Here is a 27,842-nt window from a genome sequence, read left to right as displayed (position 1 = left end):
TTTGAACTTATTGTGCTTTCTCAATATGATTTGCTCCCAAATCAACTATGCTGTTTTTTGTTTCAACTGGAAAAAAGTTAGATTGAGGAGCTCAGAAATAACGGATTATGTGAATCATAATTGGACATATTTATTAAATATCCACTGTAGGCTAGTGCATTTTATTACCAGTCCTACGAGGAAGATTTAACCAATAACCAGCTAAATAAGTTGTCGTTCAAAACAGGTGGCCAGCTGTGAATTATTCATCTCTGTACTAAATGTGAAAGGCATAGGAGGTGAATATGATAAGGATTTGAGTCCCACGTGAATAAAGTGAACTACTACTTTAGGATACTATTCTTCCTTTTAAGGTCACTGTTCTTTCATATCTTTAGGGAAAGCTAAAAAAGCACCTCTGCCTATTCATAAAAACCTATGCACAGAATTAAGTAAAGAAAATGTATTTATTAAACTTAACAGTAAAAAGTTAAAGTAAAAGCATAGTTTCAGCGTATGGAACCAAATGACATTAGGCATTACTGGTCATTTTACAGTATTTAGTTGTGTGTTTAGCTTTTGTGTAATAAGACATCTGCAGAGTGAAAATCATATTAGCTGAACTTTCTTTAAGACCTTGATGTTGAAAACAAAAATCAAAACTTTAAGTACAAATGTGTGTTTTGTAAAGTGCTTGGTAATAAAATATATATCACGTGCTGCAGGTAGCGGAGGAATCATTTCAAATGCAGTGAAAATCTACAAAAACATGTCAGTTTAAAAAAAATATATATATATATATCTATCACACTTCTAAAAGGCAAAGAAAGATATGTTGTATTCAGTGGCCCAAATGGAGGCTTAGGTGATACAGTCCATAACATGAATCTGCAGTGTATCCATGTCTGGAACAGTCAGGTTACATTTTGGACATGTATGCACAGTAATACTTGGCTGCTCCATGTTGTCTGCACCTGAAAAAGATATGAAGGCTGATAAAAGCAGTAAACTTCTATTCAGATGCTTTTATGCTGGTGGGGCATATTTTTTGCCCAAATCTGTCACAGCAAGATCTTTACTTCTTTGGGGACTTGCACTTTTCAGGCAAAACCATTAACCGGAATATACCAGGCATACCAGCCTTTAGAATATAAATGCTGTATTTTTATAACAGGTCATGTAACAACATGTATAACAGTGATTATACATACCTCTTGGCACTATATAAGGACTCTCACTGGCATCCACTGATCTTGTGGAACTATGGCGCCTCTGGAGCTGTTCTATTGAATGCCTTAAGGAAACAGAATACAATTTGGCACATTCCAGTTAAACCATCAATTTTGCTGCTGATAAGTAGGATATATTAAAGGACAAGGAAAGTCTAAAATAGAATAAGGCTAGAAATGCTGTATTTTGTATACTAAACATAAGCATGAACTTACTGCACCACAAGCCTAATCAAACAAATGGTTTATGCTTTCAAAGTTGGCCACAGGGGGCTGTCATCTTGTAACTTTGTTAAACATCTTTGCCTGACCCTGACCCTGCACATGCTCAGTGTGGTCTGGGCTGCTTAGGGATCATCAAACAAAGCTGCTTGAGTTCTGCATGGCTGGCAAGTAAGGCGGGGGCTTCCCCTGCTGTTCATAAGTATGATTGTTTCCCTGCTCAGCAGTTAGGGACAGTCTGACAATGCCTATCCACAGCAGTAAATGAAGGTAGAATTTCACTGCATACAGTCAGGTTTCTTATAAAAACGGTACACATTTTTTAATTAAAGTATATTGGAGATAGGTTTCTTAAAAGAAAGTAAAAATGGGATTTTATTTTTTTGCCTTTCCTTGTCCTTTAAAAACATGGTTGCTGTTCTCAAATGCCTGAATGGAAGTTTCTATAATTTATTATATAGATGCTTGCTTCTCAGCAAGAAACAAAAAAAACATGATATATAATATGATGCTTATGTCTGTTATGAGCAAAGTTCGATAATCTTTGGTTCAAAGAGTGGCTCAATGTTACCAACAGGAGCAATTTCCAGTGGGGGTAGAACTGTATCAAGCTAAACCTTATTGGAAGTGTCCCTTGTATACAGTGTGTTTTTTTTATGAAGTTCTAAATCCAATACCATAGTGAATGCTGCTACCAGCCATGTGATCGGTCCCATTCTGTTGTAATCAATAGTTGCTCTTGGACCCATGAATATCTTCTCAAAATAGTGCATACTTGATGTGATAATCAACTGTGCAGGGCTACTCACTGAACTTCTATCTACAGCAAATGGGAAGAGACCTGTGTTAGGTGTAGAGATTTGTATAAAATGTAGCTACTGCCATGGCCTTGTTTATTTTGTAGAGCTCTTTACTGCACAAATACTTTTCTACTAACATGGTGTGCCTTGTAACTTGGGTGGAAATGAAAAATAGTCAGATGTGGCCAACAGGCCCGGACTGGCAATCTGAGGGTTCTGGCAAATGCCAGAAGGGCTGCTGGTTCCATAGAAAGTTACCATATAGTGGGCTGGTAGGGGGCTGTTTGGGCATCTGTCTACTTGGAATAACAGGGCCTATTTTGACTCCCAGTCCAGGCCTGGTGGCCAAATTGCAGTAACCATCTAGTGCAATGATTCTGTGAGGCTGAACCAACATAGGGGTGTCCTGGGCAATGGATAAGGGGCTCAACCTGAAGGATAGTTATGGAGAGATTTGGGTGTTGTCTTACCCAACACCCAAATCATTATATAAGCAAAGGGGGGTTCACACTAAACACTGGACGTTAAAGTGGGGCTTGAACCAAAGAAGTCAGAAAACCAGTAGTGCTAATACATGCATTCACACACAAAACCTTTTTTCCTATTCCTGCTGATGTACATTTGTTAAATAATATTCCATTCGCATCCCTGTTCATATGCAAAAAGAAAAAATTGTGTAAAAGCCAACCTGTGTAAAATGTTATGTGGATGTGGGCACAGCAAAAATGAACACAAATAAAAATGTTTGCATTTGTTACATCAAAATGTGATATACAGTACTTTATTCCACATTTTATAAATGTATAAACAGACCCTTACTCTTTGTGTAACCTTCTTGCCCTAACAGAAAAAATAGGCAACTTTACATTTTAGATGTTCTAGGTTTAGACCAGGCACAATTGAATATAGATGAATATATTGCTGTGTAATAAAAAACAAATACCTGGCCATCATTTCTTCATTTTGTTGCATCATATACGCATAGCGATCTGCTAACTGCTCCTTCTCTTGATTAATGTTCTCTCTAGCAGATTTTTCAGCGTGGAAATCTGCACAATACACTTCAATCTGCACAAGATACAAAGAAAAATTCTTCATGCACGTTACTGAAACCTTATATAGGCACATGCTCCCCCTATATCACAACCCCACCTTGTGATATATATCTATGACCAAACCCTCCAATAGAGCAGGGTATGGACTACTGGATTTGATTCCAAAATGGATCCTGAATACAAAGTAAGGTTGAGCCCAATTTTCTGGGCCCGAGTGCCTTGTAACACCTTACATGCGTTTCTCCCACTAGCCAGGTTTCAGTTGTCTACAGCAACCTTAAAGGAACAGTTCAGTGTAAAATTAATAATAACTGGCAGGCTGGAGTGACTGGATGTCCAACTTAATAGCCAGAACACTACTTCCTGCTTTTCAGCTCTCTTGGTTTACACTGATTAGTTACCAGGCATCAACCAGTCAGTGACTTGAGTTAGAGAGCTGAGAAGCAGGAAATTGGGTTTTGGTTATTATGTTAGACATCCAGTCACTCCAGCCTTTGAAGATGACATTTTTGGCTAAATAACTATATTAGAAACATGTTTTATTTTGCACATACTATCTACTTACCCAGTTTTTATTTTTACACAACTGTTAAACCACACACACATCCTACAGCTATCTTAAAATTAGCAGTCAAATCATCTTAATTTAGCTTAGCCCAGAGAATGTTTATGCTTGCACAGACCAACAGTGTCACCTGAGCACGAAGAAGTTCAATAGTTTCTTTATCCTCCTTGTGTTTTGTGTCAATTTCTCTCATTTCATCAATTTCTAATTGTTTTTTTGCCAGTGCCTTCTCACACGCATCAAGCTTTTCAAGCAGCTCATTGAACATGGTTTTGGAAACTTTTTCACTCTGTGATGAAATGAAACAGAAAAGAACATATGGTCTAAACAAGCTAAGGCAATTCAGGGCTTTACTTTTTATGCTAGTTAAACATTTTTTGTAACAAAGTAAAACGTATGACCCTACTCAATCAATCAGCACCATCATCCCATTGTATAAAACACAAATTACTAACTAACAATCACCCAATCTGCCCCTTCCAAAATGTTAATCAGCCACAATTACTACAAGAACAAAGTTTACATTAAGGGTCAGTCCACACAAGCAGATTCGGGGAGATTAGTCGCCCCATCGACAAACCGCCTCTTCTTTGGTACGACAATCTCCCTGTACTGCCTTCCCCCTGCCCTCCGACGGCTTTGAGGCAACTTCGGAAAACAATGCGCCACGTGTGCATTGCCGCAAGCATTTTTCATTTTAGCCGGCGGAGGGCAGTGGGAAGGTTCGGGGAGATTGTCACCCCGAAGAAGAGTCAATTTGTCGCTGGGGCGACTAATCTCCCCAAATCTGCTCGTGTGGACTGACCCTAAGGGTGCCTGCCACCACAGCCCACACAATGTTTTGATCTTCCCACCAAGATGACACATGATGTGATATGACTAGATGATGGGGTTTAGGACTAGAGATCACCTAGAGACAGGATTACGTGTGTCGGTAAGAACATATATAATGAAACTTGTACAGGTATAAGATCGGTTATCCGGAAACCTATTACCCAGGAAGTTCAGAATTATGGAACAGCCTCCATTTTTTTAAATAATTAGCTTTTCCTCTGTAATAATAAAACAGACCTTGTACTTGATCCTAACGAATATATAATTAATCCTTATCAGAGACAAAACATTCGAATTGGGTTTATTTAATGTTTAAATTATTTTTTAATATACTTAAGGTAAATAGATCCAAACTACAGAAAAATCCCCAAGTCCTGAGCATTCTGAATAACAAGTCCCATATCTGTCTTAACTCTGCAAAAGGTCAGTTCAGAGCTCCTTTATTCAGCATGTTTGGCTGTATTCCAATTATTACACATGATTTTCAGAGGTTCTTAGAAGTCACATTGACTCAACGTATAGGGCTAGTAACACAAGTAAAAGCCAAATTCTGAAAATAATTCTAAATAATAAATAAAAACTACACATACATATAATTACTTATAAAGCCAAAATGTGCACCATACAAAATAAATTCTTGATCAGTGTGCACGCAAACTGAAGCACATCGTTTAAAAACCTACAGAGAATTATTCTTCATGAACTAGTTACTAGTTGCACATACCTCACTTCTCCTTAGTTGCTGATGTTCTGAGTTCAGTTTATCATATGAAACCTGCAAGATGGCTAATTGATTTCTATGGAGCAGATAAAAAAACATAAACATTTGTAATTCTTACACTTATAAAATGTATATATTATATGTGAAAGATTATTCTTTTAATAATGGCCAATAATTTAAAAAAAACCTCTTAAACTTTCAGATATTCAGTTACAAATTTTAGCATTTGAAAAATGGCTGTTGATCTACCTACCCATGAATATATCCTCATATGTTTTATGTAATCAACATGCTCTTCTGAACACTTTTAGAGTTTATTTTTTATCTTATTATATTAGCCATAGTACACTGCTAATATCATGCATGTGTAACATGAGAGACTGCTGTTCTGTCCTGAAGAGAGCCGGGACAGAAATGGTATAATCATAAATTACTGGTGCATGAAGCATCTCAGCACTTCTCCCAGATCCCGGACATTCTAGATAACTGGTCCTATACCTGTACTTATAATTTCCTCTGCTTGAAGCACTTCTGAATAGTGTTGGGATACCGATATGTAGGGAAACAAGCTCCATCATCCAAACTCCTACAGACATTTTTACCAGTAAAGTTCACAGGGCAGGAGTATAAATAAGGTTAAAAAAAAAAATTCCCAGACATATATTGCCCTAATTCTCCAGATGGGAGCGGGCAGGAATTCAAATAAGAACTACAATCTTTAAAACTATGGGAATGACGCAGAGCCAGTGTGAATATCACCGGGTGGTAAATTGATATGCCATTTAAACAATGATTTTTACTTACAGCAAAAGTAATATTGAATGCATGTTACAATAAGGGGGTTATTTATCAAAAATAAAATTTTAGAGTAATGTGAAGTTTTAATAAATTCAATTTTATTCACAATTCCAGTGGTATGTTATTTATGAAAAAAACTGTAACATCTAAAATTCGATTGAATAGTCCTGACCAGAAAACTCAAATCGAGTTTTCCTCCGAAAAAAATAAACCTCATCTTTTGACATGCAACAATTTATTTTCTCCCATTGGAGACTATGGGGCATCATTTTCTAAGCAAAACTTGGCAGAAATTTGGCTCATCACTACTACTGACATCTTCAAATATTTCCAGGGACCGCTGCCGATGACTTCTACGTGAACCCATCAGGTTTTAGGTGGAGAATAGTCGAATTAGAACCGGTCAAGGTATGATAAATCTCACAGTCGAATAAAAATTTGAGTTGGTGGTTTTAAATTCCAATTTGTGAGTTTTAACCAAAAAGAATTTTGAATTTGAATTTACCATTCAAATCTTAGTAAATCTGCCCCTAAGTGTGCCTACATTTGAACTTTAAATCATGACATTCCTCCAATAATTGGAGTTATACAAACAGCTGTGGACTGTGCATATACAATATTATACTTTATTCACCATTGTGACTCGTTTAGAGATACTATAAACTTTACACTATGCATGATATTATTCATTGCAATAGTATAATATGTGTGAATTAGATTAAATGGATTTCATACATTAGGATTGTTTAATCTTGGTAATATGATTGAGGGGCCCCTCTTCTGACTAATACTGGCTTTGTTTTTAGCGAAGTTTTTAACATGTTGGCAGAGATGTAAATAAATATTGCCTCTGAATGTGTATGGTACATTTGCAGTTTTGTATTCTATCAGGGTTTAAGCATATTCTTTCTTAAAGGGGAACTTGGCTTCCAAACCAAAATTTGATAAAGAGGCCCACATAACACAGATACCTAAGGACAGATGGCTGTTGATAAAAAGTAACAGTTGTCAGCCAGCTCAGCAAAGAAGTCAGACAGATCAGCAGTATAGCAGGGGGCTAGGCTTACAGAATTTTTCCAACCATTATTTTTTTAATCGATGTATACTGCAAAGTTGCTTGAAATTATATTTACTTTTCAAAAAGCTCAAGTTATGTTTGTGTGGAGCTCCCCTTTAAGTCATTTTTTTTTTTAAAAAGTTTTTATTTATCATTTTCAATACAAACAATAAAGGCAAAAGGAAAAGAAAAGATAGAAGAGAGAAAAGAAAGTGCAAGACAGCAGTATGCACCATTGTACAAGACACGCGAATTAACATACATTCCATTCCATAATACAGTGAGGGTTAGTGGTCCAACATCACTTCCACAGACCCAAACGATAACTGGAGTAGAAGACGGAACTAAACCTGTAGCTGAAACAGTAGTTTAATTGCCCACATCCTCAATAGTATGAATGTCTAGCCAGGGGGACCATATCGCGTCAAACTTCCCAGAGGAACCCCGGGCTTCATATGTAAGTCGAACAGAAGGGAGTATCTTATTAACCAGGTTGACCCATACAGTCGGTACAATATGTCCCATCCAGTTTATAACAATTATTTTCTTTGCATAGAAGAGTAAAGTTTTAGCAAGCGTTCTAGACCTGTTTAGCGGGAGAAGGTCGTCTACTAGGCCCAATAGGCATAGCTCAGGGCTACAGACATTCGGGAAGGCAATATTATCGACCAGGTAGCGTAGCACACCCTTCCAGAACTCCTGGATTAAGGGGCATTCCCAGATGAGGTGGAAAAAGGAGGCATCAAGCCCTTGACATTTAGGACAGACGGAATCCAACCTCACCCCCATTCTCTGCAATTTTAATGGGGAGCAATACAACTGATGTATCAATTTAAACTGGATCATCCTGTCCCTGATCGAGATAAAATCTCGATACAAACCATCAACAGCATCATCCCACTGCTCATCACCAAGGTGGGGGATAGTTAGCAACCATTTTCGTTTGGCTCTATCAAAGGGTGGAGGGACAGAGTCCATCAAAGAGCTATAAAGACGTGACGTGAGCTTGCCCGTTTGTGGATTATGGAGCACTGTTGCGACTGATGGGGAGGCTTATTCGATGGGGAGTGAGCCAAATTGTGCTTGAAAAGCATGGCGCAACTGTAAGAACCTATAAAATTGTATCCCAACCCCTCTGACTTTAGCTTGTAGTTGCTCAAAGGATGGAAACATATTGTCAACAAGGAGATCGGCTAGTGTCCGAACCCCCAATCCAGGCCAATATTGGACATCCTGTAGTGTCCTAAAGTGAGGGAGACGAGAATTACCCCAGAGCGGTGTAAATGGGGACTGAGCAAGTGAGGGGTGACCGGTTATACGATATGCGAGGGTCCAAGCCCTAAACGGGGTAGTGATTGTCGATGGACAGGCTGCATAGTCACACAGTTTCCTATAAGGGAGATGTCTCAATGCCTCCCATGAGCCTAGCTGAAGGGCCAGAAGTACAGTGCCCGTATCCGCTTCATCCATGTGTATCCAGCTGTGCATATAATACATTTGGCTTGCCAGAAAATAGAGGTGTAAATTCGGAAGTGCCAGACCGCCTTTAGAAATTGGAGCGGTGAGCATTATCCATGAGAAACGCGGGACCTTATTGGCCCATAAAAAGGGTATAAGGATTGAGTTGATCCTTTGAAAGATAGATTTGGGGATCCAGATTGGGGAGTTATGAAGCTTGTACAAGAATTTAGGGAGATAGATCATCTTAAATAAATTCACTCTGCCCCACAGAGTCAAAGGCAGAGTAGCCCAAACCCCCATAGCACTCTTGAACTGGCTAAGCACAGGCTGTATATTGTCAGCGATATACATGGATGAATCAGATGTGATGAATATCCCAAGGTACTTAAATTTGGACACCCACTGAAGGCCTTGAGTAGTACTAGGTGGATCAGGAATTGTGTCCAGTGGAAGAATGACCGATTTATCATTGTTAATGACCAGACCTGAGTAGACCCCAAACTTCTGAAGTGTCAGTAAAGCTGTTAAAAGAGAGGCCTGCGGATCCGCTAGGAACAGGAGAAGGTCATCCGCGTACAAGGCCAGCTTATCCTCTAGGGGACCAGTCCTATAACCGTGTATGTTCTCATTCTGTCGTATAAGTAGGGCTAGTGGTTCTATGGCAATAGCGAAGAGGAGGGGGGAGAGTGGACAACCCTGCCTAGTGCCACGCGAAAGGGGAGAGCAGATTTCCTATTTTTATCTGGGCCGAAGGTTTCTGATATAACAGCCGAATCAGGGATACAAAGCGTGGGCCGAAGCCAAATTTCTTGAGTGTTTCCCACAGGAAGGGCCACTCGACAGAGTCAAAGGCCTTGGCTGCGTCGAGCGAAACCATGATCCTGGACCCGCTATTGTCATGAGTAGTCTGTATGTGGGTGAATACTCTCCTAAGGTTAGTGGCAGTGGATTTCCCGGGCATGAATCCGGATTGATTGGGGTGGACAATGGAGGTAATGACTTTCATCAGCCTGGTCGCTAATATTTGAAGACCTTCGCATCTGAGTTGATGAGCGAAATGGGACGATATGAATCGCAGAGTTCTGGATCCTTGTCCCCTTTATGAATCAAGACTATAATAGCATTGTGAAACGAGGGGGGCAAGGAGCCAGACTCAATTGAACTCAAAAGGGTAGCACGGAGATGACGTACTATGTGGATGCCATGAAGAGCGTACCAGGCCGACGGAAAGCCATCAGCTCCCGGGGCCTTCCCACCCGCCAAGGACGCAACAGCGTCAGCCACTTCCCTTTCTGTAATAGGGGTATCGAGGTAACTAGATTCCTCCGATGTCAAGGTAGGGAAATCAATAGAGTTCAGAAAGGTACTAAGTTGTTCCCCATTATATGAGACTTTAGAACTATACAGGGTTTCATAATAAGAGGCAAAACAGGCCAGGATATCTCGGGGGTCAGTAACCAGGGCACCACCTGCATTCCTGATCCTGGGGATAAGTGTTTGAGTGGTTCTGGTGTTCGCTAATCTGGCCAGGAGCTTCCCAGCCTTGTCCCCTTGGTCAAACACCATTTGGGAAGCGTACAGCAGCCGTTTCCTGGTTATTTTGGTCTGCTCCAGCTCAAGATTCCTCTGGGCTTGGGTTAATCTAGATCGATTCGGGACAGACTGGACATTCTTATAGTCCTCCTCTGCCTCTTCTAGGGCAACTTGTGCTGCCTCAACATCAAATTTACTCTGCTTTCTGGCCGCTGAGATTTCACTAATTAACACCCCCCTAGCTACCACTTTGGATGCCTCCCAAAGAATTTCAGGGGATGCTGAACCCTCGTTAAGAGACCAATAATTGAGGTATTCTGCTTGCGCCCGTTCCCTAACTACGGGGTGGCTGAGCCACAAAGGACTTAGTCTCCAGGTAGAGTGACCACTATCTGGAGTAGAGAGCAGTGTCACCATAAGCGGGGCATGGTCTGAAAACGCCCTTGGTAAGTACTCAGCAGAAGCGACTAGTTGGGCAAAGTCCGCAGACGCCAAGGCCATATCCAGACGTGAAAGGGACCCGTAGCTAGCAGAGTAGCAGGAATATTTCCGTTCTAACGGATGTTTCCAACGCCACAGCTCCAGTAGTGCTAATGATTCAACCCATTTAGATAAACCGGCACTGGAGCCGGTTGTGGTACCCAGTCTATCGAGCGAAGGATCCAAAGTGGTATTAAAATCGCCAAAGATACACACCGGAGCTGCCGGCAATGCGGCAAGGATATTATAAATATGTTCCAATAGAGTAAGTGAAAAGGGGGGTGGGCAATATAGATTCACTAGAGTCAAGGACCGATTGTCTAGTCTGCAGTGCAACACAATATACCTCCCATAAAAATCTGAGCGAATGTCTAGGAATTCAAAGAGTACCCCCTTCCGAACTAGTAGTGAGACACCCCTGGAATGGCTTGAGAAAGGTGAGTGGTAAGCATGTGCTACCCATTGCTTTTTAAGCGAGAGCAATTTCTGACCAGTGAGGTGTGTCTCCTGCAGCATCAAGATATCTGGCCGATACTTTTTAATGTAATCAAAGAGGAGAGCTCTCTTAAATTTACTGTTCAGACCCCTGACATTCCAGGAGACTATAGTTCTATTCTGCATTTAGAGTCGGGGCAATACACCAGGAGCATACAACCAGAGCATAGCAATACGATACTAGTACAGACATCAAATCCTGAATCAGCAATTCTAACATTATCATGCATGTGTCTTGCACCCTTTAAGTCATTTTGATTAGTTGTTATTGAAGGACACCCAGGTAGATATCTGGTACAGGTATGGATCCGTTATCCGGAAACCGGTTATCCAGAAAGTTCAGGAAGGCCTTCTCCCACAGAGGCCATTTTATTCAAATAATCTAAATTCTTTTAAAAATGATTTCCTTTTTCATTGAAATAATAAAACAGTAGCTTGTACTTGATTCAAACTAAGATATAATGAATCCTTGTTGGAAGCAAAACCAGCCTATTGGGTTTATTTAATGTTTACATCATTTTCTAGTAGACTTAAGGTATGAAGATCCAAATTAAAGAAAGATCCGTTTTCCGGAAAGCCCCAGGTCCTAAGTATCTGGATAACAGGTTTCATACCTGTATTCTACAATTCTACTAAATCACACTTATTATCATTAATTTGAGTACAGATAGAAGATTAATTACACCAAATAACCATACATTGCCCTACACAAGCCAAATATTTGAAAGAAAAACACATTATCTGTATTGCATTCTAACAGTTCAATGAATATTCCGCTTACTTTTCAGCTTCTGTTTTGTTTCGTTCTAGTTTAATTTCCGACTCTTGACTCTCCACTTGAAGTTCTAATTTTTTTATACAATATCGAAGACTTTGCTTTTCCTCCAAATCAATCTGGTTTTCTTGAAGTCTCTTATCTAGTAATATGCACCTAAAAGGAATCAAGAAAAAATGGTTCACAAAACATTAGGCATGTATGTATGTATACAACATGTGATAAAGTTTTGTTAAGTTCAACATTTTCATAATTCAAGGAGAATTGGCATATGATTAATATTTTTCTGTTTATTCTAATCTGGAAAATAATTACTGTAAGGATATCAATGTGATTTCAGCACAAAAACTGTTTTTTGTTTTTATTTGCAAAATGAAAAAAAAAAATAGAGCAGAATGCAGTATTTATATATTCCTTTCTGTTCTCTGGTTCGGACTCTTTAAACCAGGGCCAGAAATAGGAGTAGGCAGAAGAAGACCCTACCAAGGATGCAACAATAGGGGGGGGGGCACTGGGCAGGTACCTGTTAAAGTGTCTTCTGCCTACCCCTAGTCCATGTTTTCTGCCCTCTGTCACTCTCCCCTATCTCCCCCCTGCTACGGTAAATGGGCACACATGTGGAGAGCTCAGTGCCTGGCCAGGTTGCCTATGTTGTTCCAGTATACTTTTGAATTATCTACCGAGCTACCAAATTGGAGATGCCTGCAATTTATTAAGCCTCGGAAAACAATCCAGATCTTACTTTTCTTGAAGATTGTTCTTTAACTGTTTGGCCTCCTTTAATTTATCATTGGTTTCCTGGAGTTCTTTATTCAGTGACTTCACTTTCTCCTTTAATATATTTACTTCACTGGAAATCTGTAAAAAAAAATAGTGTGCAGAAGAAACATTATGGATTATTCTTGGCTCATAAATAATGGCCAGGTAGAAATAAAGACTAATATTCAGTTATATTTGTGCTTACATCCCTAGTGATTGACAGTACCAAGTGTACCTTGATAGTGTTATGCAGTATATGAAAGTCTATTCTTTATGAACACATTGCTTATCCTCTTACCTTTAACAGGAGTTAGAATTTTTGGAATGCTTTATCTGTTTTATAATGCTAATCATACCCAAAAATCTGTCAAATGCAAGGGAGGCAGAGGAAATGTGTGGGTGCTTGGCAAATAAAGCAGCAGCACACATAGCATTACAATAGGTGTTTTCATATTTCCTTCCTAGAACACTTTGGTTATGCACCCAACTATGTTGGACTGATGGATGACAGAAAAAGCTTCTTATTTAACCATTAGACTGTAATATGCTATATGATCATGGTTAAAACCCAAACCTGCACTATGTACTCAACCACACCGAATAGAAAGGAACTTTTTATATCACTTATTTCATTCAGAAGTTCTTAAGTGATCATTCTCTTGCTTGCATAGACAATGATGTTTTCTGTTACTTTTCCAAAATAAATGAATCTCTGCTGTACACATAATCTTGGGATAATGTTACTTTGTTTAAAAAAACAGCACAGTATAGTAACATAGCAGGACATGATATATGCAAAGAGATAATACTTTAGCTGAATTGTACACACCCCAATTAGTGTATAAATCTCCTTCACTTTAGAGGTGTCAAAGACTAACAACAAGCACATAGTGCTGCAAAAGGGGTCAAATGTAATAAAATAGCGCTTTCCCCTTAATTTATATGTAATGCATTTTGTGTGGTATGGTACGTATACTTACTATCACTTCAGACTGACTCTGTTTTTGATCTGTTTGCACGTCCTTGTCACAGAGTTCAGAGGTTTGTTTTTCTAGTTCATCCAACCTTTTGAAAAAATGTATTTTGTTGTTTGGTTTTGGCAATGTACAATTATTTATAAAGAACTGGCATTTCCTTTCCACTCTTTGTGTATTATATGTTTGCATTCCAAGCTCTGGAAGGCTTTGGAAAACACTTAAATCACTAACATGGCCTCCGCTATAGTCTGTGCACGGGCAAAAGTTCCTCCCCCCACTGACCTAGCATGTCAGCTGGGTCACAATATGCTGAGGGCAAGCACAGGAGGTAGAATAAAGCTGGCACACACACACACACACTGATTAACACAGAAGGAGAGTGAATACAAACTGTTTGTTGATAAATTCCTGCTGCCAGCCTGCACAGTGTGATTCAGTTACTACTGGTTCACATTGAGGACAAGGCAGGCATTGCAGGGTTATAGTAAAAAGTGCACTTACAATCTTATTTTATGGACATGTGCCACTTACTGAATCTAGCTAATACGCATGCTCCTGATCTTAGTGCAGGAGAGCTGCATTCTAGGATATTTTTTTCATTGACTCAGTATCTTTTTCTAAAGTGTGGAGTTTAAACTGCTGAATGGATGGACATGAAGGAGAATCACTAGCACTGTGCAACAAGATGTATGCCTCACTAATGAGTTTAACTCTTTATTAGACTTTCCTTGTCCTTTAAAGAACATATTTAATATATTCAAAATTAAAAAATTTTTTTTTAAATCAGCGTTTTATATTGCATTTCTTCAGAAGTAAACATAGATGTCTGAATGACAAGGGTTATTTATAAAGTTGGGCAACATTTTGTATGTCAAACAAAGATGTAAAATAAATTGTACATGTATGATTCTTGCATCGTAGGGGCACATTTACTATTGGTCGAATATTGAGGGTTAATTAACCCTCGATATTCGACTATCGAAGTTAAATCCTTCGACTTTGAATATTGAAATGGAAGGATTTAGCGCTATTCGTTCGATCGAAGGAATAATCGTTCGATCGAACGATTAAATCCTTCAAATCGAACGATTCGAGGGATTTTAATCCATCGATCTAACGAAATTCCTTCGATCAAAAAATTGCTAGAAAGCCTATGGGGACCTTCCCCATAGGCTAACATTGATGCTCGGTAGGTTTTAGATGGCGAAGTAGGAGGACGAAGTTTTTTTTAAAGAGACAGTACTTCGACTATCGAATGGTTGAATAGTCGAACGATTTTTAGTTTGAATCGTTCGATTGGAAGTCGTATGTCGGTCGAAGTAGCCAATTCGATGGTCGATGTAGCCAAAAAAATACTTCAAAATTCAAAGTATTTTTCATTCGAATCCTTCACTCGAGCTAAGTAAATGTGCCCCTAAGTGTTGTTGTTTTTTTTACAATACAATTATAAAAGGCATTGATTGATAAAACCAGTCACCCTACTATTAATGATGATAATTTGTATAGTTTCACTGCAGGTGAAACTGACCGTGACATTGTATTTTGTTTCACCACAAAGCTGAACATACAGCTACTATTTGTCACTTTTCAACCAGAATGTCAGGACCAGAGTGATCAGATGGAGACTATCTGTTACTATGGAAAGTCAACACCAATAGTGCATAATAAATATGCCCAGACAATTTACTAAACATAGCTAGATAAACAAATACACTTTTGGATAAGAAATTGATTTCAATCCTCACCTTTTATTTGCACTAAATAATTCCTTCTCAAGTCTCTCCACTTTCTGAGTTTCCTCTCTCAGGCTACGAAGGAGCCTACTGATTGCCGCCCCTTCTGGTTCGGTGCCATTCCCTTCTTCTTTGACAGAATTTGTCCTACTCAATAAATTTAATTGCAACAAGCCAGAAAAAAACAATAGGTAATTTATACAGAAAAGCTGTAAAGCAAATGTATTATATAGCATTAGTGGAAACATTAGTGTAGGCTGAAGGGTTAATGGAGATGGGCCCTATAATGAAGCTGGAGGACACTTAAAACAGAAAGAGCAAATAGAACAGGAGGTTTTAGATCTGCACCAATGTGGGCAGATATTACAGGGTGAGGAAAAATATACCAGTCAATGCAAATACAGGAAGTGGTAAGAACAGAATGAAGATTACAAATTAAGCAGTCAAATAACGAAGGGTAGTAGGGAAGGGAGGAACAGGTAAGAACAGCAGAAAGGAATAGTGGTAACAAAAAAGATTAACTGGGACAATGTTTCATGAACTAGAGGCAGATGAACTGCAGAAACAAAGACCCAGAAAATGAGATTTAGTGTCAGAATGTTTTCTATAACAGAAGTGCACAGGGTTGGTAGTTAATAATTTGCTTGCTTCTAAACTACCATGTCCTTGCAAAACTATATTTTTTAATAACTTTGTAACTTACATGATAGCAGCACTAACAAAGGAAGGCTTGCTCTGTTCTGTAAGCATTGTATGAATATTGTACTAAACAGACAGCCACACCCATCCACAGTTGTACTCATAACAATTACAATTTACTACATAAAACCACAAACAAAAACAGTTAAAGCAGGGTGTACCTATATGACATATTATGGTCTGATGGTGTTTTATTTGCCTTTTCTTCATTTACTTTTTCACCAGATTCCTTTTCCTGAAAAAAAAATTGTATATTAAAAACTTGATATTTTAAAATGACATTGAACCACTGAAACCTGACTGCTTTTTGGGTATATCTGGGGGTTCTCTGGTATGTAACGTTAGACTAATGTAATCTCATAATCTTGCATTTTACTTATACAGTAAAATAGCCAGGGTTAACTTACAGAGATTCTGATTTCAACAAATGAATCTTCAGAAAAGCTGCCGAGTTTCAGCTGTAATTCAGATATAAGACCAAGCAGGTCAGCTTTCTCTGCCTGTATACGCATTAACTGATTCTTCAGCTGTTTGTTTTCACTTGCTTCCTCAGAAGTAGTGCAAGCTGGCATACCCTGAAAACGAGAATGTGGACTTTACTCTGAATGATGAAAACATTGTGACATGGTACACACACACACAAATTAATTACACAATACATTAAGGGGGTTGCTTATTAAAATCCAAATTTATCTCATTCGTTTCTGAAATATACTCCGACCAAATCCACACAGGTTATTTCCCCTTATTTATCAATACATTTTCCTGAAAATTTCCAGTGGGGGGAAAAACCCCAGCACAGATCAGGATACCTTCGGGACTTCTCTCATTGACAACCTCAATACAACCTCAGCAGGTCTAAAGTGCCAGGTTTTCGGATTCTGACTTTTTCCATCCTCGGGGTATAATAAATGCCAAATTTTTTGGGTTTTTGGCAATATGACTTTAATATATAACGCCATAGAGATGGTACATTTATGCAGAACTTCACAGAGATTGATCATTATTCATAATGGTCCCTGCCTTTTATATATACAATACTATAGTGAACTTCATCAGGAGGCATTTACCCTGCATGTATGGTTTTACATGTTTCTAGGTAAAACATAACTATACTCATACTAAATTGGCTATACTATTTTCAACTGCTAAACAAAATTTATGGATTTTCCAAAAATTGTATCAATCCAACCCAAGTGATTATATTGCCACCTGCATGTTATCTAAGCCAAGCTTAGCAATACTAAAGTAAATCTTATGCTTAGAATATTAATTGCTTGCAATTTCATTTTCTGAAGCCCTCAAATTATTGTATACAAAAAAATCAAAAGTCCAGTGGCAACCTTTCTTTCCAAAAGCTGCCAGCCTAAGCTCCCAAACAAATAAGTCCTAGAAAGGTTATCTGTGTTCTCCAAAATATCATTGTTCCCAATAATAGGTTTTCACTGTTGCCAAGTAAAAATACTGAAATAACATGTTAATGATAGGATACCATAAGAAGTGGAAATATTATAGTGTCTGATACATTATGTTGTAGGAAATAATGGACTCCTAGATGAAGGTGGTCTTCTCCACGCTAAGATACAAGTAACAGCAATTTATTGTAAAATACATACTTGATTATATGTGGCATTTCTTTCTTTTAAACATTGTAATTCCTTCCTTAACACCTCGTTTTCACTCTTCAAGTCTAGCAAATGCTGATTATGTCTCTTCAGGAGCACTTCAAGGCGTTCTTTCATCTCCTGATTCATTTGCTTCATAGTTTCTAAAAGTAAGATAGAATCACAGAAGATGTAGATTTGCACAAACATCTAACTAAAAGTATTTTTAAGGATGTTTGAGATCTTGTACAAAACTTTAAAAACTATTTTAAACAATATTTGTGTGATTTGTGTCAGTCATGTCTAATGCAAAGACTACCCTATTCAACTAATGTTTTTACTGCACAACCATATTTAATGATGACAATAGTTTAGAAAGATGTTGAACATACCAAGCATGCACAAAGAATGAGTATTTTAAGATTAACCCTTTAGGTTTAATGTCTAATTCCAGTGTATTTCAGCTTGAATGTGACATTGGCATAAGAAACAGATATAGTTATAGATGACACAAAACATAGAGTAGCTTGTATCAAAGGTAATAGATAGAGTACCCAAATGGGAAATTTCATGAAGGTAAAGAATACTTGTTTTAAATCTTGCAGCAGGTTCCAAATTTAAGCACCAGGATTTTTCAAAATATATTTTTGTTACATATCTCTAAATAAAACACTTGTTACTTTTATTAGTGTGCTGTAGCCATTCTGATAATGCCCCCATCACAATAACTATGTGAATAAAATGCACTAAAAGTGGTATATTCCTTTTCAAAACAAAAAAGTTACAAAAATATTTGACTGCAATTTGAAGAGCTTTGACTGTGACATTGTGAGGCATATCTATGTACATCTATTTATGTACAACATAGAGGAAAAGGGATCCCAATATTGCAGCCTACATTTTACAGAAAAAATGGGAGTAAATTGTAGCCTGCTGGTGGGAGAATGTAAAATTGCAACATGAAAGAGATGATAAATCCTGAAGTGGTAAATAGGATGGATGCAAGAAACATATTGTAGGGAACAGTTCAGTGTAAAAATAACAACTGGATAAATCGATAGGATGTGTAAAATAAAACATGTTTCTAATATAGTTAGCTTGCCAAAAATGTAATGTATAAAGACTGGAGTGACTGGATGTCTAATATAACAGACCAGAAAACTACTTCCTGCTTTTCAGCTCTCTAACTCTGAGTTAAGGTGTCCATACACGGGCCGATAAAAGCTGCCGACAGACCGAAAGTCGCCAGATCTCGATTGGAAGGGACTATAAATACCGTTGGATCGCGGGCGCATCTGTTCGTTGATGCGGTCCCGCGATCCGACCACACGTTAGGCATCGTTAGGATCCAATTGTTGGGCCCTAGGGCCCAGGATCAGATCAGCCCGATATTGCCCATCCCAAGGTGGGCATATCGGAGGGAGATCCGCTCGTTTGGCGACATCGCCAAACGAGTGGATCTCTCCATGTATGGCCACCTTTAGTCAGTAACTTAAAGGGGGGGGGCCACATGGGACATAACTGTTCAGTGAGTTTGCAATTGATCCTCAGCATTCAGCTCAGATTCAAAAGCAACAGTTATGGCCCATGTGAGTGGAAACCAATCAGTGGAAACCAAGAGAGCTGCAAAGCAGGAAGTAGTGTTCTGGCTATTATGGTAGAGATCTACAAACAATGATACTTGTATATGTTATAAGCAATACATTATCATTATAACCAGTTTTTCTACCTTTTAGATTATTATTTTCCATTAGAAGCTGTTTTATCTGTTCCAGCATTTCTGCATCATTCTTCATGCTAAGAGAATCACAGGTGGCATCCTGATGTCCATTTACCATGTTATTAACATGAGGATGATTTAATAATTCATTCTCCATGACTGCCGAAAATAAAGCACAAGCAGGTATTAAACACACAGCTAAGTAACAGTGAAAGCAACCCGGTCCCCCTTCTCTGCTTATCTCAGGTACAACCCCTTGAAACTTTGTATTCTCGAAAAACGGTCCGCACACACCAATGTTGCAGTCGGGGATAGTGCCCCTTTTATTAATGCCACCAACAATAAATATTCAACGTTTCGGGGGACACAGCCTCCCTTCTTCAGGCTGTGTCCCCCCGAAACGTTGAATATTTATTGTTGGTGGCATTAATAAAAGGGGCACTATCCCCGACTGCAACATTGGTGTGTGCGGACCGTTTTTCGAGAATACAAAGCATTAAGGTGACCAGGCAAGGTCAACGGTGGACCAGCACCACTACGCAGAAAAAGTGGAAGGAGGTGTGCGGTAATACAAAGTTTCAAACAACCCCTTGAAACACATTCCTTAATATGTTCTGTTGCTACACAGCTATCACATATAGTAGCCTGCTCAAGCATTACAAAGGCAGTCCATTTTTCCGTAGAAGAGATGACTTTTTATCATCAAAAAAATTTAGTTTATTTTAATCATTTAAGGTATAGGGCTTTTTAGCTCTTCCTTCCAGCAACTATACACATCTAAAATTTATCTTAAATATGGGTACTTCAAACATAAAATGTTTAGAACAGGGCATAACAGAATGAACTGCTGGTAAATATGATACAAGGGAATTTGCAGTAAGTAATACCTATTTATGGGGGTTTTCTGCTATTCTGGCCTGATCAGAAACACTTCCAGCATACTTTAACTGTACTTTAGTTAGTGTTCCCACACTCCTTTGTAGAAGAGTGTAGAAAAAGCAGAAGAAAAGACATTATAAGTGAACAATTCCACAGATACAAGCAGCCAACCAGGGACCATAATTTCTGACCATTTGCTACGTAGCTAGAGAACATTCCAGCAGGAAGTTTGCCATTTAAAATTCTTTTTGAACGATATGTGAATTTTCTCTTTCGTTTTTACAGCAGGAATAAAAACAATTACCTTGTGACACCTTTAGTATCCAAACATATCACTTGAGAGATCTACTCCACCCTGTAAAAAAGAATCAGAAACATGTTGGTTTCATTTTCTATAATTTGTCCAAGGCTTAATAATTAACCTTTATTACAGACATCTCAGATTGCCCTACCCAGCACTGTCAAATGTTTCCTGCAAGCTCACCTCCTCAGCCGAATGTACATACTAACTTCTTAAAAGTGATGTAATCCCTTTTAAACACAATGGAGCCCCTACACATGCACCCCAACCAAAAAGAAAAGAAAAATCACCAAACCCCTATGTGGACCATCATTCTTCAGAACTCAATGCAAGTGGGGGATGTCTGCCATCACCTCATCCTGTCAAGAGACTCCACCGCATTGATTGCAGATCTGGAGCATATGCATTGAAAGCCAGGACTGAGGTGTACCTAATCACTGTCTATGATCAGAGAAGTGAAGGCTCAGACAAAAGGGATGTGACCAAACATTGCTGCCATCTGTCCCTCTTTGAAGCTCTCCACTGGGCCTGAGGGTTTTTATGGTTGGAGACAAGGCCTGTGTAAGAGTCCCAATGTGTTTACTTCCCCATTAACAATCATTTACTAGCTTTTAAAAAAAATATCCACAAGGCCTAAAACCAAATTTCACCAAAAAGCTGGTGGAGAAAATCATATGATTTTTTATTAGGCTTAACGTGGCCATAGATGCAAAGATCCTATCGTACGAATCGCGGATTCGTACGATTTTTGGACCGTGTGTGGAGAGTCCCGAGATCGGTCTCTTGGTCGATCGGATAGGTTTGATTTTGTCCCGACTGTCCCGCTGGAGCCCATTGCGCTCTCATCGTAATCCGATCATTCAGATTACCCCCGATATAGCCATGCCCATTAGTGGCATATCGGGGAAAGGTCGGCTCGTTTGGCGATGTTGCCAAACGAGCGGATCCTTGCGTCTATGGCCACCTTTACGCTTATGGGTCAGACTTAAACATTGTTTGTCACACTAGGGGGGTACATGCACAGTTTAGGTGAGGCAAATTGAGCCCCGTGTTCCCCATATGTGGCAGAAACTAAAGCATAAAGCATCTCTTCTTCTACAATTGGTGTGTGACTCACAGTTTGGTACTAGATACAAAATGTATGGAGCAGCAATGCACCTGCAACTGACTGTGAATTTAGTATCAAATGGTATGTATAAGTGGGACTTCCCTCTGACACTATGCTTTTGAGTTTATAGGAAAGTCACAAGTAATCATTTCAATGACGTGCTTTTAGCAAGTGGGATAAGAGGAGAATCCTGGGGAGGAGTATGGGAACTTGAAGATAAGCAATATTTCACCATTTCTGAACATATATAATAATGTACAAACTGCTGTTTGGTAAAGTCTACAATTCAAACTTAAAAGAAGTCGTTTTTTGAAAGAACCCATTTCCTGTTTCGGTCTGTGACTATTGCTGACACCTGTTAGCGACCCTCGCTGCTCAGCCAATAACTTCGCGAGGAGGGGAGACTAACATAGAAACTGATACACAGAAAGTCTGAAGCCCAGCAGCAGCCGCTTACTCACCGACGCATAGATATGCAGCCCCGATCACTGCTGTCACTATAGTGTTGCTCCAGCACTAACCTACTGACACAATGATAACAACATACTCTGTCACACCCTCCTATGACCTATAGCAGTCGACTAATCCGACATCCCTAAACGCGCGTGACTAGTCTCTGCGTAATCACGTGATGATGATAAATCGGAGCGCTTGTATTTTATTGTTCTTGGCTGAAATGACGCAGCTTGATAAGATGATGATGATGTAGGAAGGCGAAAGACACATTCGGGTTTCCTTCTCTGTATTAGTAACAGTGTGACCTTTGCATGGGCGTTGTTATGTTATGTTAGCTACCTTTAAGGAACACGCAGACTTTTTGTCAGAGGCTCATTTAGTTTGGCTTATGGAACAAATGTGCAGAAACACTTTCTGAAGTTCCAGAAGTAAATTGTATTTATTTACACAAACCTACCTTATTGCTCACATTAAAAGGAAACCATGATAGTGTGTCTCTATTCACAGGCAAGTAAATGGTTAATTCAACCCCCCAACTACTAAAAACCCCCACCCTCCATAGTTCCCCCTCACTGCCCCCCCAGGATAACTGTTAACACCTGTAAATGCCCCTAAGCCTGTAATTACCGCAGTCATTGGAGCTCACGGCCTCCATCTTCACCTCTTCGGTAAGTAAATGCCATATCAGCTCATGCACAGTTGGGGCAATCTTTCACTTCGTGATAACTGCACATGCGATGAAAGTGACGGAAATGACCGAAGCACTGAATGAAGACCCGAACATTACCGAAGTGCCAGAAGATGTCGCCCATGAGCTGCGATGCATTGACTCTGCAACGTGGGGTAATTACAGGCTTGGGGCATTTGCAGGTGTTAACACCTGTGCAGGTGGTGGGGAGCAGTGAGGGTGAACTATATAGGGTTGGGGTTTTTATTAGTTGGGGTGGGTTGAAGTCTCCTTTAAGCTGGCCATAGACGTTAAGATTTGTAAAAGATATTTTCGTTATCAAGCTTATCCTGAAACAATCGTTTAAACGTATGATTTGTCCATCAAGTAAAATGTTTCAACAATATCATCTAGTTGAAGCCAGGGGAGACAAAATAGGCCCTGAAATTCCAAGTACACAAAGGCCCAAAGAGTTCACCACCAGCCCACTAAATAGTGACTTGTCTATGGGACCTTACAGCAGCCCCTCTGGCATTTGCCAGAACCCACAATTTGCCAGTCCGGGCCTGGTTGAAGCCATGAAAACGGTGGGTAGCTGCCTGCTTAGCCTTGCAAACAATTGGACAATGGGTAAATTTCACTGTGAATGATGAAAATTTTCTAACCTGATCGATTTAACACAAAAATCATTAGATGGATGATAATTTGTTAGATCAAACTAAAATTGGTTGTTAGGATCAGAGAGTCATGCAAGCCCTCCCTCACCTTGTTCCACTGCAAAGTGATGCATTCTGCAGCTTGAAGGCCCTCTGTGCATCATCCACTATGGAGAGCAGAGGGATCTGAAAATCCCAAAATGCTTCACTTCACAGTGGAACAACGCGAGGGAGGGGAGTATCATGGTGGACTTTAAAGGAAACATATTGTGCAAAAAAAAAAAAATGTACCAGTGTATAACACTCTATATATAGAAAAAATGTGCTTATAAGCAGCATTTCAGTTGATTTCTGCAAAAACTTTACAAGGACAGCCCATCTGTTCCACTTGTTGCTGTGCATGGGACTGGAAGCACTGTGCACACTGCATTCAGGGTCCGACTGGGCCAGCGGGATACCAGGTAAAAACCCAGTAAGCCCTGCCAACCCAATGCTGACTGCACTGCAAGATAGGAACTGATCAGCAGCTAAGCTGACCTGATAGGAAACTAAAGGCAGTCTTTGCTTGTGTGACTGCAGGTCTGTGATTAACTATCCCTATTGTGCTTCTGGCAGGGACCATTAGGACAGGCTCACTTATTTGAAATACTGATTGTGACCAAAGAGGTCTTTACTTAATAGGGAACTCCAATAAAGGGGCAGGTTTTTAAGATAATGTAATTTGCAAGACATTATTTTGAACATTAACATTCAGTATCAGATTAGTAACTTTGAAAATAGTGCTTTTTTTTAAAGTGGGGACCGAAATGAAAATGTATGTTGGAAAGCATGCTGAATTTGAAGGTTAGAGACAATACCACCCAAAGTGTTAAATCAATGCTGTTTTTGTTTCTTCTTACAGTTACACCTGCTAGGTGGGGGTGGGAGTATTCTGTGTATCTTCTAGTTGCAATTAATATTCTTTGTGATAGTTTTACAAATGCATAATGTTAAAAAGTGCATTATCTGTCTATCGTGTATCACAGTTATCTTACTGCTTATAGTGTTTAGTTCATGCTTTAAATATTGTATTTGGTTGAACTATTCCTCTTGGGAACAAGTTTTTCTTGATTATTGTAATATGTAAAAGGTAGAATTGGCATAAAAGGTGCTTGTTGCAACATTTTAAAGATGTCTCTCATAGAGATGTCGCGAACTGTTCGCTGGCGAACTTGTTCGCGCGAACATCGGGTGTTCGCGCTCGCCGGAAGTTCGCGAACGTCGCGCGACGTTCGCCATTTTGGGTTCGCCATTGTTGGCGCTTTTTTTTGCCCTCTCACCCCAGACCAGCAGGTAGTTGGCAGCCAATCAGGAAGCTCTCCCCTGGACCACTCCCCTTCCCTATAAAAACCGAAGCCCTGCAGCGTTTTTTCACTCTGCCTGTGTGTGCTGAAGAGATAGTGTAGGGAGAGAGCTGCTGCCTGTTAGTGATTTCAGGGACAGTTGAAAGTTTGCTGGCTAGTAATCGTTTTGATACTGCTCTGTTATTGGAGGGACAGAAGTCTGCAGGGGTTTGAGGGACATTTAAGCTTAGGTAGCTTTGCTGGCTAGTAATCTACCTTCTACTGCAGTGCTCTGTATGTAGCTGCAGTGGGCAGCTGTCCTGCTTCTGATCTCATCTGCTGACTGCTGCAATAACAGTAGTCCTTGTAAGGACTGCTTTTATTTATTTTTTTGTTGTTTTACTACTACTACTACTACTACTACTATAAGAGCCCAGTGCTATTAGTCTAGCAGTGTTGGGGAGTGGGACTGGTGTGCTAATCTGCTGCTCCTAGTAGTTCAGCAGCACCAACTTTAATTTTTTTTTTTTAATATTCATTTTTTTTTATTTTACTTTTTTTATTTTACTACCGCTGTAGTAGTGTATAAGTTGACCTTTTAGGCATTATTTGCCCTGTAGGCATTATTTGCACACTGTTTTCTTCAACCCGCCATCTAGCTGTGTGACCTTGTTCACATTCTGTCTAAATATCCATAATATTACCGTCTCCAGAAAAAACACCGGAGTGACTTTTTTTTTTTTTTTATTAACAGTTTTTGAATTTACAGCAATTTGAAGAAGAGGAAAAAGGAAGGAAGAAAGAAGAAGAAGGAGAAGATTTGGAGAACTGGTCTCGTTCGCAATAATGCAGGTGAGTAAATCAACCCTTAGGTAGTTTTAAGCAAGTTGGGAAAAGGTAGTCTCATATAAAGTCATCCGTTCTATTTCAGCCTGTATCTGAAGTTTGTTGGGTAAACTGGTCTTCTTCCAATTTCTCGCTAGTAGGGATCTGCTAGCTAGTAAGAGGCGCACAATTTTCAACTTTGTAGCTTTGTCTCTCGATTCTGTCTCGTATCCCAAAAGAGCCAATGCTGGGTGTAGACTTCTTTTATCTCCCGTAATGTCTGTTAGCATGGAAGTTACTTCCTCCCAGAATTTTTGTGCTATTGGGCATGTCCACCATATGTGCCATAAGGATCCTTCTCCTAAGTGACATCTCCAACATTGGTTTGGTATATTGCGATAGGCTTTCGAAATTTTGTCAGGTGTCATGTACCATCTGTACATAATTTTGACAGTGAGTTCGTGGTGATTTAGTGCTCGTGAGTATTTCGAGGTTTGTAGGAACAATTGTCTCCAAACTTGGGTATTAAGTGGGATACCTAGCTCAGCCTGCCATTTTTCCATTGCCGGTAAAGATTTGTCTTGGTCAGCCGATTGGAATAGGCTGTATATGGATTGCGCACCTTTCCTTTTTTCCTTGGGTGCCCAGCATTTGATATCAAAGAGGGTTGGTTGTTGTAAACCATGCCATTGGTTTGTGTGAACATAGTGCCTTAGTCGTATATACGTATACAATTGTGTATTCGGTATCTTAAATTTGTTTTGCAACACAGAGAAAGTAACTAGACCGTCCTGGTCATATAAGTCTCCCAATTTTGTGATGCCTGCTCTTCGCCATAGAGTTAGGCACAGGTCTGGAATAGCTCCTTCCAGTATGTGGATTGGCATAAAAGCAGTTGGGGGATTAGTTATGAGCCGGTTAGACTTGGTTGCGTACCAAGTTTGTAGCGTTGCCTGAATAGTGTGCGGTAGCATGCTCAGAATTGGTTTCTGGTGCTTGGTCATAGACCAGACGTGGTCTGTAGCTTTATGTCCCATGCTTGAAAGGTATATCCACCTCTCCATGTCCACCCATTGTTTGGTTCCGGGTGGTAGATGCCAGTCTGTCAATTGATCAAGGATTATAGCTTTGTAGTATTGGTACAGGTTAGGGCACGCTAGCCCAGCTTTCCCTTTGCTAGTATACATAATGGCTTTCGAAAGTCTCGGCTTCTTCTGGTTCCATATAAACGTGAATAGTACTCTTTGAATCTGATGGAAGAAAGACCTGCATAGCAGGATAGGTAATGTCCTGAACTTGTATAGGATTTTGGGAACAAGAAGCATTTTAATTGCGTTGATCCTTCCCAGCCAGGATATATAGGTAGTTTTCCAGCTCTGGAGTGTCATTTGAATGTCCCTTAACAGCTCCGTATAGTTCTGTTGAAATAAATGAGAAGGATCCGCCGTGATCTTTGAGCCTAGATAGTTGATTCCCGTAAGTTGCCAATCAAGTTTATAGTCCCTTTTGAGTAACTCAACCTCCGATTTTGGCATGAGAATTGGTAAAGCCTGCGTTTTTGTGGTGTTGAGCTTGTAATAGGATAAAGAGCCAAAATGTTCGGTCAAATCAAATAATTCCTGCAAAGCAATACTTGGGTTAGCCACAGTTAATGCAATATCGTCAGCAAACAATAATATTTTATGTTCTTGGGGGCCAATTGTAATACCTCTAATATCTTGTAATTGTCTGATCGCTTGGGCTAGCGGTTCGATACTTAACACATAAATAATAGGCGAAAGCGGGCACCCCTGTCTGGTCCCGTTTGACAGAGAGAAGGGGTCTGACAGAAAGCCATTTACGGTGACCTGAGCTGTCGGGGCAGAATATAAGGCCATAATTGCAGTGATTAATGTGGTGGGGAGGTCAAACTTTTCTAGGACTTTCCTGAGGTATAGCCAGTTCACTCTGTCAAACGCTTTTTCCGCGTCTAACGCCAACACCAGTGACGGTAATCTTCTATTATGCATTTGATGTAGTAAGGTAATGAGCCTTCTAGTGTTATCATGAATATGACGACCTTGTATGAAACCCGTTTGGTCATTATTGATAATTCTTGCTAATATCGGTTGGAGTCTTTTCGCTAGAATCGC

At 39.6% G+C, this 27,842-nt stretch overlaps 1 protein-coding gene across 2 annotated transcripts; it reads right to left on the bottom strand.

The window, feature by feature from the left end:
- Positions 1–427: 427 nt before the first annotated feature.
- On the bottom strand, positions 428–23,691 carry optn.S (optineurin S homeolog). Of its 2 annotated transcripts, none has more exons than XM_018253960.2 (15): positions 23,673–23,691; positions 20,680–20,730; positions 19,506–19,655; positions 17,789–17,940; positions 16,580–16,747; positions 16,334–16,407; positions 15,486–15,620; positions 13,744–13,828; positions 12,747–12,862; positions 12,011–12,160; positions 5,409–5,481; positions 3,981–4,139; positions 3,174–3,298; positions 1,191–1,273; positions 428–953 (listed from the first exon to the last, which is right to left on the bottom strand). In XM_018253960.2, the coding sequence occupies exons 3-15, from the start codon at positions 19,651–19,653 to the stop codon at positions 841–843; spliced, it is 1,581 nt and encodes a 526-aa protein (XP_018109449.1). In that variant the 5' UTR covers positions 19,654–19,655; positions 20,680–20,730; positions 23,673–23,691; the 3' UTR covers positions 428–840.
- Positions 23,692–27,842: the final 4,151 nt, after the last annotated feature.

This window comes from Xenopus laevis, chromosome 3S (genome assembly GCF_017654675.1).
Source record: "Xenopus laevis strain J_2021 chromosome 3S, Xenopus_laevis_v10.1, whole genome shotgun sequence".
Lineage (NCBI taxonomy): Eukaryota > Metazoa > Chordata > Amphibia > Anura > Pipidae > Xenopus > Xenopus laevis.
The sequence above is the reverse complement of the archived record's forward strand: the minus strand, read 5'-3'. Positions and strand labels throughout refer to the sequence as shown.

What these genes read in the sequence shown, in the direction of transcription:
- optn.S (XM_018253960.2), bottom strand. Translation starts at nt 19,653, where the DNA reads ATGGAGAATGAATTATTAAATCATCCTCATGTTAATAACATGGTAAAT. An exon ending in AAGAACAATCTTCAAGAAAA is followed by an intron (nt 12,161 to 12,746) that starts GTAAGATCTGGA and finishes GATTCCTTTTAG; the next exon opens with GTGCATATTACTAGATAAGA. An exon ending in TTGAACTTCTTCGTGCTCAG is followed by an intron (nt 3,299 to 3,980) that starts GTGACACTGTTG and finishes TATCTTGTGCAG; the next exon opens with ATTGAAGTGTATTGTGCAGA.